We start from the raw sequence: 19,497 nt of genomic DNA, 5'->3' as shown, positions 1-19,497 counted from the left end.
CAAATAAATACGCAGAACAATTTTTCGAAGTGCATATGGTACTGAAGCCTCTGTCGCAAGCTCTGGATTGGACTCCAACTACCACATGAGATAAAATTATTCCTATCCCTTCTCATTTTTCAACGAATAATAAAGAAGCCTACTTATGAACTGTACTTTAGTCGCGGGGATTCCATCTCGACACCATTCTTCAACAAAGTGATGAGTGAGAAAAGGTTTTCATTATTACTGAAATTTTGTTATTTTGTTGACAATATGACTTACAATGACAACATGAGTGGGAAGTTGTTCAAAATCTTGCCTGTTTTGATTCCAATTAGCAAGAAGTGCCAAGAATTGTATACACCACAGGAAAACATTTGTGTGGATGAATCTCTAGTGCTGTGGAAAGGAAGGCTGCAGTGGAAAAAATTCATACCTTCGAAAAGGAGTTGCTTTGGTTTCAAAATGTTCGTTCTTTGTGAGACTGGTTCAGGGTACATTTGGAATTTTATTGTATTTACTGCAAAGAAGACATATTTTGGGAACTTGTATCCCAATACTCCTGTATCAAGTAGAGTAGTCTTTGAACTGTCACATGAACTACTGAACAAGGGATACACATTGTATCTAGATAGCTGGTATTCCAGTGTTCAGTTAGCTGAAACTTTATGTAGCATGGACACTGATATGGTGGGAATGATGCATATAAATCGCCTTGGGGTACCTGATGTTCTCAAGAATAAACGCTTGAAGAAAGGTGAGCACATTGCCAGATATAAGGACAAGATTATGGTCCTGAACCGGAAAGATAAGAAGGAAGTTACAATGATTAGTACGATTCACGACGAGACCTTCATAGTCGTAGAGACAAGGAACAAAGTAGAACTAAAACCCAAGCTAGCAGTCGACTACAATAAGAACATGGGTGGAGTAGATAAGAGCGATGGGCAAATGGAGGCATACCCTACTGCACGAGAAAGAGTAAAGAAGTACTACTACAAACACTTCATGCATTTGCTAAACATTGTTTGTTTCAATGCTTTCCAGCTGTATATGAACAACGGAGGAACCAAAGACAGGTTGCACTTTATGATTGAGCTAGGCAAACAGGTAGTTCAAGAGAATCTTGAAGAAGCAGCCAATGGAATGAGAAGCCCTCAAGTAGGAAGGCCATCATTGAAACCTGCACCAACACTATTTACATAGACGCATTTCCCAGACTTCATCCCTTCCAGTGACTAAAAGAAGTGTGTGACAAGGAGGTGCAAAGTGTGTTATGACAAAGGTGTTAGGAAAGAAAGTCGGTATTGGTGCCCAGATTGCAAGGTTGGGCTTTGTCTTGTTTTATATGGTGGGACTCAGGCTATGAAGCCTGCTATTCTGTCCGACCATACATACACCTACATGAAGAGTTAAATATACAATAAATAATCTACAATTTAATATCTTAAGGTATCGATTAAATGTTTTAATTAACCTAATAACTTAACTATGATCTAATCCTACTATGTTATGAATAATAATTATTTATTAACCAGGTTTGACAGAGTTTCTTAAAGCGGAGGTGGTTTGACACGCTCCTAATTTCAGCAGGAAGGGAATTTCAAATTCGGCTGGTGGCGATTACAAATGATCTACTGTAGCCAGTTGCGTGGTGAATGGGAATGCTTAGTACTGAGGTGGATGATGATCTGGTAGGAATACTATAAGGTGATGCTAGGTAATGGAATTGTGTGGCAAGGTATTGAGGAGTTTTAAGGTTCAGTATACGATGTAAAAGGGAAACAGTGTGTAAATTTTGTCGCTCTCTTAAGCGTAGCCATGAAAGTCTATCAAATGCGGGAGAAATATGGTTAAACTTTGGTATACCTGAAATAAATCCAACACATGCGCGTTATGTGCCTTTTGGAGTTTGATGGAAAGTGAGGCGTTCAGGTTACTGTACTCTACGTCACAGCAGTCGAATATTGGCATTACCATACTTTAGATAAGCAGTTTTCTTACATTTTGGGGGAGTAAATCTTTGAATTTCTCAAGGGAATGTAAGGAATAAAACACTAAGATTTTTATCCATTATCATCCCTAAGTTTTTAACTGTCTCTTTGAATTGTAACAGAGTGCCTCTTAATGTTACTGAGTGGGTATGCGCGTCCGTGAGGCGTGCAGTTTTTTTTTTTTTTTTTTTTTAATAGCTAAAAGAATACATTGCGTTTTTTGGGCATTGATTTTGAGTGCATGGTCATCGGTCCACTTACATATTCTTTCTAGGTCGTCATTCATATTATTTATTGCAGTCGGTAAGTCATGAGGATGTGTGTGTGTATATATTTTTAAGTCGTCTGTGAACACGATATTGACAATGTTTAATTACTTGCGTTAGTCCTGAAATGAACATCGAAAATAGGAGTGGCGCTAGCACTGACCCCGGTTGTTTTCCAGTCTCTACAGATTGCCATGAAGAGAAATTTTCACCTGTTGATACACACTGCCGACGATCAGAGAGATAGAAATACATCCAGGATAGTGTGCTTTGTGAGAAATTAAGAGCACGTAATTTTGCCATTAGTACGTCCATGCCAATACAGTCGAAGGCCTTACTAAGGTCTAGAAGAGTTAAAACAGTAACTTCTCCCTTATCCATAGCTACTCCTGTCATTCGTAACTTTTAAGTAGTGCAGTAATTGTGCTATGATTGGTTCTAAAACCTGACTGGTATTTGTCAAGAAGTATATTGTTATTTAAATATGCGGTTATTTGTCTGAGAAACTTTTTCTCCAAAATTTTGGACAGAAATGGTAAAATGCAAATGGATCAAAAGTTTTGGGGTTCCACGGGATTGTTAGTCTTTGGGAGTGGGTGAACAATTGCACATTTTCAAAGGGAAGAAAATATGCCGGTTATCAGTGAGATATTAATGACGTGGATTAGAGTTGGTAGGATTACGTCTAGAGTTTGTCTTAGTTGTCTTTATTGATCATGCAATTTGTCTCGCTTTTGCAGGAGTTACGAGTGAAAAATATAACTGTTCTCCTCCATTGTTAGTATTGCCATCGTGTAGAATTTTGTTAATCGTCTGTTCTTTTGTTGTCTCGTCAATGTTAATGGGTCTTGCAGTAAAGTATTGGTTTAAATCATCCAGTGGTAGTTTAATGTCAGCAGTATGTATTTTATTTCCACCTCTGTCCATTTCTTTAGCGGTTTTCCAGATTGTTGTTGTGTTCCACGTTAGCAAAATGTTCTGCGAGTGTCTTATTTTAGCATTCCTTACGGCCTGTGTGGTCCTGTTATGAAAGGTCTTGTACAGGTCAAAATTGTTTGGTACTTGGCTAGCTTTAAATATTCTGAAAGCCTAGCTTTAAATATTCTGAAAGCTTTGTCTCTCTGTCACCTAGTCTCTTATTTCCGAGTCATCCATGGAACCGCAGGGCATGTTACGTGAGCAGTGCGTTTTGGCGCGTGTTTATTGAGAAGACCTAGCAGTTGTGTGTTTAAGAACTCCACTTTATCATCTATATTATCTAAAATATGGACATTATGCCAAGGTATGTGTGCAGCATCTTCTAACAGGGCTTTGTTATTTATACTTTTTAGGTCTCGGAATGTAATTAATTTAGGTCTGTACCTGGGGCATTTAAGTGAAGAAGCTAAATAAATTACGTCATGATTGGATAGTCCGCAAGCAGACATTTGCCCGTGGGTCAGCACCCTATCAGGGTTATTAGTCACAATCAAGTCCAGTAATGTATGTGACATAGCTGTGTTATGTGTTGCGTTAAGTGGCAAAATCGTCATGTTACAAGATTTAAATATGCTGATTAGTTGTTTAGTTCTGTCATTTTGTTGTTGTTGTTGTTGTTGTTGTTGTTGTCACCTGGTAATAAAACATGCTCATACCTGAGTAAGAGGTCTAGTAGGATGTCTTCAAGGTCGGTGATGTATCCTATCTTTGGTGGGCGATACACTACACTCAGAAAGCACTTTTCACCTAAAGCCTCAATTTCTATGAACACTAACTCAGGCCTTGCGCAGTATTCCCTAACTTTTTGTAAATTATTTTATATTTTAGGTCACTCCTAATATACATAGCTACTCCGCCGCCGGCTTTACCTGTGCGATCATTTTGGATCAAAGTATAATTTTTGAGGTAGACGAGAGTATCTGACAACCAAGGTTTCATTCAGGTTTCCCTGTTCATGATGATGTGAGGGTTGACATTAGCAATTATATTACGGAGTTCGTGGAAGTGAGGAATTAGACTTCGAACATTAGCATGTACTACCTGTAAGGAATTTGGGAAGTTGTTAAAAGCATTTGTAAGGGGATTAGTACTAGGGGGCTGGGTAGGTATGAGAGCGGAGATTCCGCTCAGCTGACCACCAGTAACGTTAAAAATTAAATAATTGAAAAAGAGGTTCAACCTATTCAATACATAGGAAAGAAATGTAGTGATTACATTTTTATTTAATAGTAAATATAAATGGGACCGGTTTCGACCCTAGTCCAGGTCATCGTCAGCCGTAAAAACCATGTAAAACAATGCATATGAAAAAGAAAAAGATTAATTAAACTCTGGATCGGTATAAGATGAAACAGTACGTAATATTAAGAATGGTAGTATGGCACACGCAATGATAGGTGAAGTCTCACAATGTTTATGAATATTGGAGAACAGTCAAAAGTGTCAGTTTCCACACTCTGTCAGGCACAAAGTCACAACACTATCAAATAATATATGAAGATCATAAATAACTTGAAGTCGCAGACGAATAGATTTGTAGAAGCAAACCGCCTGCTCCCGGTGATCAGCGCGGCACATTCCAGGTCATGCGCTGCGGTCTCGAACGCCAAAGTAGAATGGAGAATATCCTGAAGGTCCAGTATTTGTCTCTGTTGCGGGAAGTAAGTTCTTGGAAAACAGTTGACTTGAAAAAACAATTGTAAAGAGAAAAAAATATAGTAAAAAGCGCAATATCGGAAAACAAATGAAAACTTATATGCACAGTGCGCTATTTTTTAAATTGAAAAAATTTTAGGTCATAATTGATAATGATAATTGATAATGTCCAATAACGGACCATTTATATTGGTATAATAATTGAAGTAGTCGAAGTTGGCGCGAGACCACAGCACATGACCTTGAATGTGCCGCGCTGATCACCGGGAGCAGGCGGTTTGCTTCTACAAATCTATTCGTCTGCGACTTCAAGTTATTTATGATCTTCATATATTATTTGATAGTGTTGTGACTTTGTGCCTGACAGAGTGTGGAAACTGACACTTTTGACTGCTCTCCAATATTCATAAACATTGTGAGACTTCACCTATCATTGCGTGTGCCATACTACCATTCTTAATATTACGTACCGTTTCATCTTATACCGATCCAGAGTTTAATTAATCTTTTTCTTTTTCATATGCATTGTTTTACATGGTTTTTACGGCTGACGATGACCTGGACTAGGGTCGAAACCGGTCCCATTTATATTTACTATTAAATAAAAATGTAATCACTACATTTCTTTCCTATGTATTGAATAGGTTGAACCTCTTTTTCAATTATTTAATTTTTAACGTTAATACTTTCAATACGGAACAATGAAATTTTTATCTTTAAATGACCACCAGTAACCTTGCCAAAAATACATGCATGTGCATCACTCTCACTTTGAGCTGCCAACCTGTACGCTATCTTGCCTAGTTATCTATAAAGAGGAAAAATTTGTTTGTTTGTAATGAATAGACTCAAAAACTACTGAACCGATTTTAAAAATTACTTCACCTACAGAAAGCTACATTGCCAGTGAGTAACATGGGCTTTTCTTCTTCTTCTTCTTCTTGCGTTCCGGCCTTCTAAGGACCACGTTACAATTTCAATTGTTCCTCCTTAGTTGTTCTTTCCTTTTCTTCCAGTATTCTTTCATTGTTTCACTGTGTTTCTTTTTCCTGTCTTCAGTCCACTTTGTGCCTGTTTTCCTTTCCTTCCTCCCTTGGAATCCTTCCATTTGTAAGACTTTCTTCCTAAAAATCTTTCTTTCCAATAATAATTCTTCTTCTCGTATGTTGTTCCTTTCCAGGTCTTTCTTGACTTCTTGAACCCAGGTGGTAGTTGATTTCTTTTCCCTAAGGTACTTGAAGATTCGTTTAGTTAGTCTATTGTCATCCATTCTGTAAATGTGTCCAAGAAATAGCAATCTCCTTTTTCTTATTGTTTCTGATATATTTTCTACGTTCTGGTAAATTTCATTGTTACTTCTTAATTTCCAAAACTCTGCACTTCTTAGAGGACCTAATATTTTCCTTATAATTCTTCTTTCTAATATTTCTAATTTATCAAGCTTGTAGTTCAGTGCTAGACATTCGCTGGCATAAAGGCATTCTGGTTTCACTACTGTGTTGTAGTGCTTTATTGTAAGTTTTCTTGATAAGCACTTTTTGTTATAAGTATTCTTAGTTATACCGTATGCTCTTTCCATCTTTTGTATCCTCTCCTCTATAGTAGATTTTTCTAAACCATTTTCTTGAATTGTCTCGCCCAAATATTTGAATTTCTTTACCTTTTCTATTTGACCAATATCCGTTACTAAAATCTTTGGGGCACTCTTTGTATTCGTCAAAAATTTTGTTTTCTCGGCAGAGATTCTCAAGCCTGTCATGCTGGCTGTCTTTTCAAGGAGATTGACTTGCATTGCTGCATCTGTAAGGCTTTCTGAAAGTATGGCAAAGTCATCTGCAAATGCTAGGCAATTTATTGCAACACCTTTGTTCTTCTTCCCCAGCATGAGTGGCAATATTTTAGATTCTCTCAGTTTTTCATTCCAAATTCTTACAATTTTCTTCATGACACAATTGAAAAGGAGTGGAGATAGACCATCGCCCTGCCCGACACCTGTATTTATTTTGAAAGGTCGAGATACTTCACCCATAAATTTTACTTTCGAGATAGTGTCTAAGTGTTTCACGAATTAGGTTTGCCAATTTAGTTTTAACTCCAAATTCACGGATTACTTTATCTAGGGTTTCCCTATCAACAGAGTCAAAAGCTTTTTTTAACGTCAATAAATGTTACAACTATGTCTTTGGAGTTTATTTCATCTATGTCGAATTATAGATTTCAGGTTGAAAATCTGTTCGGAGCAAGATCTTCCTTCTCTAAATCCACCTTGATATTCACCCAATTGACTGTCCAGTGTCGATTTTACTCTATTTAGTAGTATTGTTGAGAATATCTTGTAAGCAACTGGCAAGAGAGATATGCCTCTGTAGTTGTTGACATCTTGCTTGTTACCCTTCTTGTGTAATGGGTGTATTAGAGCCATTTTCCAATCCTCTGGGATCTTTTCTGTTTCCCAAATTTCTTCAAAGATTATTCGCAGATCTTCTATAATTTTTGGTTCAGCCCACTTTAAAAGTTCAGCTGTTATGGAGTCTTCCCCACTAGCTTTGTAATTTTTAAGATTTTTTATTGTTTCCTTTATTTCTTCTGCTGTTGGAGGTGAATCAGCTTCTAGATTTTCCTGAATTTCTGAACATTCTAATTTACGATTTGGCTCAGGGCAGTTCAGCAGGTCTTCGAAGTGTTTTGCCAGAATCTCACAATTCTCAGCATTGTTAAGGCCAATATTACCATTTGCATCTCTGAAGCAAATACTCCCGGATTGATAACCTTTCAGGTTATTCTTAAAGGTCTGATAAAAAAATTTCGGGAGTTATTTCTTACAAAATTATTCTCAATTTCTACTAGCTGCGATTTTTCAAAAGATCTTTTAACCTGTCTTATTATTCTTGTAACATGGGCTGTATTTTATTTTCAAAACAATTTGAGGTAGGGGGGAACGGGGGGGGGGGGTGTATATAAAAATAATAGGCTAATATAGGCAAAATATCAAATTTGTCATATAAGGACGAGACAAAGCTCAATTTAATCCTCTTGACGCAAAGAACTAAACTCTGTAAGCCCTATGGGCCCGAAAACCATGTTTTAAGGCCCTAAAACCAACCGTTACAGAGATATTGGCACCACACTACCCCTGCTCCAGGAATCGGAAAAAGTAATGAACTGCCGTAACCATGGCAACGTCAGCTCCACTACAGCAGCGAAATTATCTACAATAAATCACAAAAACCTAACATGTTAAAGACATGAAAATTGATATTTGGAATCCTCTTTAAAAATAAAAGAACACAAATATTCGTTTCCAGAAAATTCACTTAAGGGGGGACGGGTGTGAAAAGAAGTGAGGAAGGAGTTGAATTATTTATATAAGGATACATATATCTAAAAAAATGAAGATGTTACAGACTTTAAAATTGGTACTTGGAATCTCCTTTAAAAATCAACACACACTTCTGAAAAATCCACTTAACGGGGTGAAAAGAATAAAAAAAAGCGGGTGAATTTTAAAAATGAGTATCATCGTCTTTTATCGCTTTACTCACACCTGTGGGGTTGCAGGTGCGAACTGTGTCACACATATGGATTTGACCCTGTTTTACAGCTGGATGTCCTTATGATGGCAACCGTATGTGTACGGATGTAACCTATACTTCTATACTAATATTATAAAGAGGAAAAATTTCTATATTTGTTTGTAACGGATAGACTCAAACTACTGAACCGGTTTTAAAAATTACTTCACCTATAGAAAGCTACATTGCCAGTGAGTAACATGGGCTGTATTTTATTTTCAAAACAATTTGAGGGGGAGGCGGTGGGGCAAGATATAAAAAAATAATAGGCTAATATAGGCGAAATCGAATTTGTCCTGCAAGGACGAGACAAAGCTCATTTTAAGCCCCTTGACGCAAAGAACAAAACTCGGTAAACCCTAGGGGTCCGAAAACAATGTTTTAAGGTCCTATAACCAACCATTATGGAGATATTGGAACCACACTACCCCTGCTCTAGGAATCGAATGGCAGTAACCATGGCAACGTCAGCTCCAGGATTCTACAGCAGCTTGATTATGCATGTACGTTTGGGCATAGCTGCCAACCATAATTGATACACGACTTACTATCTGGAAAAAATAAACTGTTGTGTAACACGCTCATAGCACTCCTTTGGGCAGGGATGGAAAGGGAGTGAAGTATAAAAATAATAGCCCCGGAGATCTCCGTAGTACAGCGACCAGCGGTTGCCGACGGGCCTCCGTTTTTATGTACTGGCTTGCGTTTCAGCATTTTGCAGAGTCTGTTACCTATAGTTTAAACTATTTTCTATCAAATCATGGAGTAGTAGTATCATTGATGCTATTAGTGCCGATATTTTTGTCCATTTTTACGATCATTGTAACCATGAAAACAACCTATATACTGTACACAATTGTCAAGGTGATGCGCGCATTACTTGAAAAAATTTCTCAACATTTATACTCAGATTCATTATTTGATGTGCGACATGAGTGACAAGCCCTGAGAATTATAATTCTCGATAATTATAGTAGTTTTTATGCATCGTATATTTCCTTGATCATTTGTAATAGTATGTCGGATCAAACAAATACATTCAATAATATTTATATTTGTTGTACTATCCAGCGGCAGTATACTTGCACTAAACCTGCATCTTTGTGAAGGGAGCAGGTATATCTAGGTGAGAATGAAGGAAAAACATGGTAGAAAAAGATCTTGGAGGTCGACGCTAATTAAGAACTAATATTTAGAGGCCCACATGAAGAAAAGAAGAAGAAGTTACTTACACTGTAATTCCAAACATGACAAATAATTTCTACGTACTTAAGTAAATACACCAGTGATAAATTTCGTGTGGCTATTGCTAGCCGAGTGCAGCCCTTTTAAGGCAGACCCTCCGATGAGGGTGGGCGGCATCTGCCATTTGTAGGTAACTGCGTGTTATTGTGGTGGAGGATAGTGTTATGTGTGGTGTGTGAGTTGCAGGGATGTTGGGGACAGCACAAACACCCAGCCCCCGGGCCATTGGAATTAACTAATTAAGGTTAAAATCCCCGACCCGGCCGGGAATCGAACCCGGGACCCTCTGAACCGAAGGCCAGTACGCTGACCGTTCAGCCAACGAGTCGGACACACCAGTGATATAAATATCTAATGAAGTCAGTCACACCGATAGTATGAGTAACAAAAGCCAGTTTCTGATAACTCGTACGAAGAACGGGTACTTCTGCTAGTTATATGTAAACCTAATGAAGATATAATCTAAAAGTAATAGCTGGAATAGTAATTATAGTCTAGTAATTGAAGTCTAGTGTCCAAGTTAGTTAAAACTGTAAAATGTGTAATGCCATGTTAGTTTCGGTCTGTCTGTTTATTTAATCCTGTCAAATTACGCTCAGCTCGAGACACGATATTTCACACCATTGTGTTTCACAATGATTGTACTTTGTGTAGCTCCGTGCTTCAAAGCGTACCATTGCAAATAGAAACTCACTGAAGAGAAACTATTTTGAAGATTGTGTTACAATTCTTTTTTGTACCACCATGTACAGTATACTCCTTTACTTTTATTTTTGGCTGTTTTTCTTGCTATATTGTTATGATGAATTCATATAGTGTAATAATAACGTACTTCATTACTACAGTGTCATCGTTTTATTGGTTGTTAGTTACAAATGCAAATCAAAAGAAGCCACGTTTCCCTTTGCGAAAATAAAATTATTACAAATATGTCTCTTGGTCACGGCCATCCATAAACGGCTGCTAATTTCAGATGACCACCAGCCATAAGACATATTTATGTTAAAACGGGGCAGGCTAGATAACTAGTTTTCCGAGAAGGCATACACGCGTAATAGGCGGGACGAGTTTCTTCGTCATTCGTGGAAGCACACAATGGTTGGGACAAAATCCTTCGTCATTCGCAGACGCATAATGGGATCATTACAATGGGCGTGATGAATTAATTTGTTTTCAGTCAAAATATGTTCCCCGCTAAGAATGTTCGTTTCTTGGTGAAAATTCCCCGGTTAAGATGTTAAGAATAATGATGTTCTGAATCAGACAATGCGCACTGTCAGTGGCGCAGTCAGATCTACAGTAAAACCTGCCTTAACGAGACCTTGCACCGGCGGACAACCCTCATTGGCGGACGATTTTATAGGTCTGTAATTAAATACCATGTTGTGTATGAGTAATTTACCCCTCTTATATGGACACCCTTTATTACGGACGCAGACAAACCATAGCCACGAGAAACTCCAATTAAACCTCTCCCAACGAACACTTCCTTTTAGAAAAATACGGTATTTGTGTCCTGTACAGTATGTATTCGCTTACTTTTTGCAAAGGCGGTACTTCCAAGAATTGCAGACACCGTAACTTTTGGTCCAGGTTGTACACATTCTTGGAAGGCAACACTAAGCTACCCTATCACTTCCGGAAGTTGTGTGATCTGATATGCTGGACAGCGCTGGAATTTGTACCCTCACTGTCAGGTTAATTTTCACTGACTCGTGGGCTTTTGATGTGTTCAGTTTTACGTTAGTAAGTTGGTGTAAACAAGGCTCCAAGGAAGTTTTTAATTCTAAAAGAAAAGATAGGCATAATAGACTATCATAAACGTGAGAAGTGTGGTGTGCATAAACTGTCCGAAGTGTTCAAGATTGGAAAGACACAAGCAGCTGAAATTGTGAAAAAGCAAGAGGACTAGTGAAGCAATGGCATTTAAATAGCAACAAACAGTGCATTAAACTGTTTCAAAGTGGAAGTGGAGCTCTCATTGACAAGGCAACGCTAGAGTGGTTTGCTATAATAAGAAGTCAGAATGTCCCTGTGTCGGGACCAATGATACAAGCAAAAGCGTTAGAATTCGCGGCAGAACTAGGTATTGGAGATTTCAAAGCCTCGAATGGCTGGCTAGAAAGATTCAGAAAGCGACATGGTATCAACTTCAGAGTGATTTGCGGAGAATCATCCAGTATTAATATGGAGATTGTTGAAAACTGGCAAGAAAAAATACCTTCTATCATAGACGGGTATGCTCCGGAAAATATTTTGAATGCTGATAAAACTGGATTATTTTTCCATGCTTTAACCAACAAAACTGTTTCAAAGGAAATCGTACTGGTGGAAAAGTTGCGAAAGAACATCTTACGGTCTTGTTATGTGCAAGTATGAGTGGAGAACGGGAGAAGCCCCTTGTGATAAGAAAAGCTGCAAAACCAAGGTGTTTTAAGAATATGGATGTTACAAAGTTTGGCACTGAATGGAAAGCGAATAGGAAAACATGGATGACCAGAGAATTAATGACAAAGTGGCTAGGACAGTTTGACAGAAAAATTATATGCCAGGAGCAAAAAGTGTTGTTATTCCTCGATAATGCAGCATCACATCTGGATAATATTAAGTTGCAAAATGTGAAGATAGTCTTTTTCCCACCAAATGTAACATCAGTTTCTTAGCCGCTTGACCAAGGAGTGATCCAGAACTTCAAGGTTATGTACAGACAGTGATGAAGCACATAGTATCAGAACTTAACGGGAATGAAGTAATCCTTCAAACACTGACAAAGGGACTGAATGTCCTCCAAGCAATTTTGTGGATAACCAATGCATGGAAAAACGTTACAGCCTCAACAATTCACAACTGCTTTCTGAAAGCTGGGTTACCCGCTAGTGGTGGACAACCCGAAATAGAATCGGATACCCTTCCTAGCATGGAAACAACACAACAGTTAATTAATGCAGCAGGTTACAATGTACAAGTGAACACGTATATCAAAACTGAGTCAGATATTCCAACAGAGTGTGAGAGTGGAGACACGAAAACTATTCTTCAGTCAATCCAAGGGAAGAAGGACAAAAATGAAGATTCTGACGAAAGCAGGAGTGAAGGTGACGCTAATGACGACTTTGAAGAAAACAGGGAAATTAATGTGCTGCCAATAACCTCGTACAGTGAGGCTTTCAGCTTTGTTAAGAGACTGAAAAAATTCTATTATAAACAAAACTATGAAAAAGGTGTGAATTTGACCCAGGATTTAATTGCACATAGTGAAAATATCATTGCTAAACTGAAATGGACTAAACAAACTAACATTAAAGATTTTTGCAAGTGCTAATGTTTTACTGTACTGTGCTAGAGATTGCTACATCTATGTATTGATTTAAAGTTTCAAAAACTTTTATGTTGTTCTTAATTTTAACATGGTGAATGGTAATAGTGTACAGTGCTCAATAGAGGTTTCCATAGAAGTGTTTTTGTCTCTTTAATACAGTACATCGCAGCTGCAGCAGCCCATCTACAACTTTCTCATGCGAGTACAGTGCAGTATATTGTACAATACTGTATACAATTAAAGGTACATTTGCGAGAATATACAATACATGGGTTATTGTGTTCCAACTTATGTTTAATGGTACTGGTTTCATAACCTCCCTCGGGCAGTCATCTCTTCATAACGGACTTTTTTTTTTGTCCCGAAGGTGTCCGTTATAGAGAGGTTTTACTGTACTCTCTCTCTCTCTCTCTCTCTCTCTCTCTTTTTTTTTTTTTTTTTGAGCCACAGAACATCTCCAAGAATACGCAGGCAAAACAACCTAATACGCGGGTTCAGGAAGATAACAATGAACCCAAGTCTTCCCATTCATCAAGACATAGTTATTAGGTACGGACGTCTGAAATCAAGATCTCCGCCCATTCAGACTGCAAGGGAACTCATCAATAGAACTAACGGTTCTGATGAATGGTAAATGGAATGGACCAACACAGCTCCAGATGAATGGCAGACCCTCTTTAGTCTTCAACATCCACCACCTGATTTTAATCTCCCCAGAAGAATTTTGGTTCTTCTCGAAAGAGCCCGTACCAATCATGGACGATGTGGGTCATTGTTGCATAAGTGGGGTATGCGCTCCTCCCCTGAGTGTGTCTGTGGTGAGAAGAAACAGACCATCCATCATATTGTCACTGAATGTCCAAGGAGGTCATATTTTGGTTTGAAGGAGTTTGTGTGTGCTTCTGACGGGGTTGTACAACGGTTGGACAGTTTAAATTTGAGTTTGTGAACTGTTATTGAGATTGGTTGATTGTTTGCAGTGTAATATTATTTGTTATATTTTTGAATGTTTGTATGTAGAGTTATGTACTAGCCATAAGCTAAATAAATAAATAAATAAATGAGAGTATCTTTGGGTGTTGTCTGGCCCCACAGTATAAGGAGCAACGCGTCCGCCTGTCAAACGGCGGCCCCGGATTCGATTTCCGGCTGGGTCAAGGGTTTTTAATTGTAAATGATTAATATCCCTGGCCTGGGGACTGGGTGTTTGTGTCACCCTTAACATTCCTTTCCTCAAATTCAACACTCTACACTTCCTCCATTCCAATTACATGCAGGTTCATATCCCATGGTGCAAGTAGGGGTGAAAGATCTCTATAGGTCGACGCCCCGAACAAATAGCACTTTTTTTTAAAAAACTTTGGGTCTTGCATATAAACAGCTATACCATATTCAATTGACTATAACACCCCATCCCCTCTATTATTAACTATTATAGGGAAAAAACATAATTGAAAATAACGTTACTGAATTTTTTTTTGCAAAAAATATTTTCAGTTACAAGGCAGAAATGGTAAAACCCACACTTCTGTACTGCCTATGCAATGGCCTTGGTCACTCTTCCTCCAACCAAGATTTCTCAATTCCCTTCCAGCTTTTGAGCTCTGCATCCTGCACGACACGTGTTGTGTGGAATTAGGAAGCGTCCAGTACACAAGCAGGAGTAGAAATGAGCCAGAGAATAAGTTTTATGGCACCCTTCAAATTGAATGTGTTAGAATATACTACAGAAAGTGGTGCGAGAGCAGCAAGTTGTAAACAAGAAGTGCAGCTGTGTACAATTAGTTATTGGCGTAACCAGAGCCACAAATTACGGGGAAAAGAAAAAAGAAAAAATCCTTCCGCGATGTGAAGAAAGGAAAATATGAAAATGTTGACATAAAAGTCTAGAGTAGGTTAGAGAAGTAAGAGACAACGGGAATGCTCTAGATCATGAAATGATGCACGTGAATTTTAAAGCAAGCAGAAGTTGGTCAAAACACTTTATGCAATGAAATGGGTTAAGTTTCCGAAACCGACTTTCAACCCATTAGGTCATGTTACATACATTTAGTACGTGATGAAGAGATGTTAAGTACAGAACAAAAATGGCCAACCGGACACCAGTGGGATCCAAACCCACAACCTCCTGATTTCGCGTCGGTTTGCTGAAAAGTACATCACTGTGTCAGCAGTTTCCATCAGACTGTCGCAAGATAAACCAAGCACATATCATTTCTTCCCAGAGAGACACTCACGACTACCTATTAGAAAACAACTTCACTAACCTGTGGTAAGTTGCTCAATGGATAGTTGAGCTTTTCGAGCACGATCCATGAGTATCTCTGAATTGCTTTGCTCTTCTTCCAACTCTTCTTCAAGCGTAGCAATTCGGGCTTCTAGCCGCCTCTTCTCATCCAACAAGAGGGTCCTGTAATCACAAATTACAACAATTAGTTACAAAAGAAAGCGGTGAAAGAAAGAAACCAAATAAAGAAGGCACTGGACAAGGAAAAACAAAAACAGGGACAAGAACGGACTGAACAAGAAATACAAAGACTTCAAGGAGTATACAGGAACAAGAAACTTGCTGTAAAGAACATTGTAAGGGAAGAAAAAGAGAAGAAATGGAATGAGTTTGCAGACAAACTGGAAGAGGACAGTAGAGGAAATATGAAATTGCTATGCAGAGTAGTGAAAAACAAGCGAAGGGATCAAGAGACCATAAAAGCAATAGAACGTGATGATGGAACTCGGGCACAAGAAGAGGGAGAAATTAAACAAGAACAAGATCCATTTCGAAAAGCTGCTGAATGGAGATACAGAAAACATAACGGATAGAGGAGAGCCAAGTCGAGGAACCACAACTGAACCACCAATTACATGGCTTGAGGTTGAAAATGCGCTTAAGAGCATGAAGAAAGGAAAGGCAGTGGACATAGATGAACTAAGAGCAGATATGCTGAAAGCAGCGGGAGTTCCAGGAATCCAATGGCTCTATAGACTGCTCAACAAGATATGGGAGGAAAATACTGTTCCTGAGGACTGGAAGATGGGCATCATTGTACCTCTGTTCAAGAAAGGAAGCCGACGAAAATGTACTAATTATCGTGGTATCACACTACTGTCTCATGTCCTGAAAATATTGGAAAAAATAATAGAGACCAGAATCAGAGATATTGTTGAACCAATTTTGGAAGAAGAGCAGTATGGTTTCAGACCAGGAAGGTCAACTACAGACATATTTGCAATTAGGATGCTAATGGAAAAATACTGGGAGAAGAACAAGCCTTTATTTCTAATATTTTTGGACATTGAGAAAGCATACGATAGTGTACCAAGGGAAAGAATTTGGCAATGCATGAAAGAACTTCAAGTGCGAGACAGCTCATAGACAAAGTGAAAATGTTGTGTAGTGGGAACAGAAGCTGTATTCAAGTAGGATGTGGTTTGTCGGACTGGTTTGAAACAAAGAGAGGAGTGCAGCAGGGCAGCTCATTGTCACCACTTCTATTTATTATTGTAATGGATGTAGTAATGAAATCTATTAAAAGGAAAAAACATGGAGATATCAAAGCCTTCACATTTGCAGATGATGTTGCGATCTGGAGTGACTCAGAAGAGGAATTGGGGAGAGAGAATACAAAGCTGGAATGAGGAGTTTAAGAAATATGGTTTAAACATCAGCAAGACCAAGACAGTGGTGATGAAAGTGTATGGGGAAGGAGCAGAACCAATAGTCATGTTAAATGAAGCTCAACTGGACAGCGACCCAGTTTTCAAATACTTGGGTAGCGTTATATCAAATGACAACCTAGCAAAACATGAGGTGAACAATCGAATCAATAAGGCAACACAATTTTACCACCAGGTAAGACACCTGCTGTGGGATGACCAAATACCCATGAAAACAAAAATGACATTGTACAAGTCCTATTATACACCAATTCTTACATACAGTCTCGAAACCACAACACTGACCAATAGAGATAATTCCAAACTTCAGGCAGCTGAAATGAAATTCCTACGCACTATGATCCAGAAAACCAGGAAAGACAAGATTAGGAATGAGAAAATTAGAGAAGAAGTAGGAATAAATGATTCTCTCCTCAATAAGATTCAGATATCAAGACTGAAATGGTTTGGTCACATGAAGAGGATGCCAGTGAACAGAACTGCAAGGAAGGAATTTGACAGAAAGGTAGAAGGAAGACGACCCGTGGGAAGGCCACGAAGGAAATGGATAGATTTAGTTAAGAGCGATGTACTGCTGAGAGGTCATGATTGGGACAAGTTGGTGGAGGAAGAATGGTACAAGGACAGGATGAGATGGAGGAGGCTCATATACCACACCCGGGAAACTGGAGATGGTTTAGGATGATGATGATGATGATGAGTTACAAAAGTATTTACCACATGAGGATACTAAGAAAAACTTAACAGATAAGGCAATTCATTCTGATAAAAGAATATAGTAGTATTGTACCCCTTGTTAGCGTTGTTGTGAATTTCTTCCTGTAGTTCATCACGTTCACCTTCAGCAGCTCTTCTTGCCCTTTCAGCACTTGCAAGGTCTTCACTCATTTGAAGTAACTCAGCCTCAATGCTCTTTAACTTCCTCTCCGTCTCCTTAGCAGCAGCTGCCAGTTCATCACGAGCTAATCGGGCCTCTTCTGCATCACGAGCAGAATCCTTTGCTTGAGCCTGTTGGGAACCAACATACTGTAACTATTTGTCCACGTATTTTGCAGTAATCAAACAACTGTACAAATAATGAATACCATATTACTCGCGTATTAGACCCCCTTGGCTTTTTGAGATGAAGAAAATTAAAAAAATTAATTTTGCATACAAGACCCCATCAAAGAAGTTGTAAGAGAAGAACAACAAATCCGCTTCGAAGCGGGTATAACCTTACTACAGTTCTGATGACATTACACAAATTTGTGAATAGTTTTGTCCGTATGACCCACGCAATTAAAATACACGTGATGTCATGCGGCACATCTCTGTTTCGTAGTTAAGAAATGTCCCGCCTCCGTAGCATAGGCCCACTGAAGCTCAGATGACATCGCACAAATAGGTGAATAATTTTGGGTCTGATCCGCGCATTGCAAACACGCATTAGTCACGTATAAATGTCTGTGTTCTGTAGTTAAGGATGTCCACCAGCGTAATGGTTAGTACAATTAGCTGCTGTTCTCGAGAGCCTAAGTTGAATCCCAGTACCATATTGCCAAAGATTTACGAAAGGCAAGAAGGTTGATTTGCAGTCTAATAAGAGCTGCACCACCTCGGGATGAGGAAATGAGTTTACCTTAGTTAAATATTCACGGTTGTTGCTAATAATATAGCAGGCGAGACCATTAACAAAGTGATTGTTTAATATCTCTTAATTCAGGCCAGTATAGGTTTTTTTTGTTGTTGAGAAAAGTAGGTTTACAAGATATTATAATAATTCCGTATTGACGGTTTTCACTTTACAAAGGGAAAAATTAAATGTATCCTCCTAATTCAATACAAAACATAATTCCATCATTAGATGGAGCAATAAAATTCACACATGTTTTGACTTTTTTGAGTCATCTTCAGTGAAATAAGGGGGGGTTAAAGTAATCTACATAATGCAAGCTAAAAATGTGCTAAAAACATAATGAAGGACCAAATGAAAACAAAAGAGAGAAACTGAAATACAAACAATAACAATATACAATATTTACATCACTAGCTGGAGCAATAAATAACTTGCCGAGACAAATTCAGTCAAGAAAAGGTTAATATAAAACATAATTTAAACAAAAAATGTGCTAAACCTAAGAAGAAAATAAAATAAAATAAAATAAATGATACAGACAGAAACGAAACAATATGTGCTAGTAGTGAGGTTGCAGACCTCTTAGACTAATTTTTTTTATTTTGATAACAATTCAAAAACAGGTTGAAAGCACTGTATTGAAAATTCAGGCTGACAGTCTTTGTAGAAACATCATCCCATGAATGGCTAGGAGGGAAGCGAAAAAGCTTGAGAAACCAAGTTTGAGAGAAGACAACATGCCAGGTGAAATGTATGTGATACGTGATGGAAAAACGTTAATGAATTAAAATTTTAGAATAGCAGCATTTTCAATTTCTTTTCAATTTAGCAGTCCCGTTCTTGAAGATTATTTCCAATGTGTTGGCTAGGTGTGTTTGCCTTATTTAAATGGTCGGGAGGGCAGCGACAAAATTGAGAAGCTGTGTTAGAGAAGTAACAGGGGCATGATAAACTGTAAGTGACCATAGTGGAAATCGTCAATGAAGTTCCAATGGTACTTAAAAGGGGGTTGTCCTCTTGAACCACCCTGGCCTTCTCAAAGTTAACGGTCCCGTTCGTACGATCGCACCGTGTGGTCACCTTCAGGAGATGGATAAATGTGTCTCTGCTTTTAAGCTCTATAACTATCGTATTTTCTGGTGTATAAGATGCAAATTTTTATCCTTACAATACACTTTAAACATGGGGATCT

The 19,497-nt window shown here is 38.3% G+C and overlaps 1 protein-coding gene across 3 annotated transcripts in view; it reads right to left on the bottom strand.

Moving 5' to 3' along the window:
- zip (myosin heavy chain 10) overlaps nucleotides 1–19,497 on the bottom strand; it is a 458,974-nt gene that overhangs the window by 45,851 nt on the left and 393,626 nt on the right. For all 3 annotated transcript variants that reach the window (XR_010860546.2, XM_067149903.2, XM_067149904.2), the window contains exons 28-29: nucleotides 17,478–17,695; nucleotides 15,280–15,422 (exon numbers count right to left, since the gene is read on the bottom strand). Coding sequence is in view for 2 of the 3 variants with exons in the window: in XM_067149903.2 (XP_067006004.1) it covers nucleotides 15,280–15,422; nucleotides 17,478–17,695 (361 nt within the window). In the remaining variant the exon portion in view is untranslated. The remainder of the gene's footprint in view (nucleotides 1–15,279; nucleotides 15,423–17,477; nucleotides 17,696–19,497) is intronic.

This window comes from Anabrus simplex, chromosome 6 (assembly GCF_040414725.1).
Source record: "Anabrus simplex isolate iqAnaSimp1 chromosome 6, ASM4041472v1, whole genome shotgun sequence".
In the NCBI taxonomy this organism is placed as follows: Eukaryota; Metazoa; Arthropoda; class Insecta; order Orthoptera; family Tettigoniidae; genus Anabrus; species Anabrus simplex.
The sequence above is the reverse complement of the archived record's forward strand: the minus strand, read 5'-3'. Positions and strand labels throughout refer to the sequence as shown.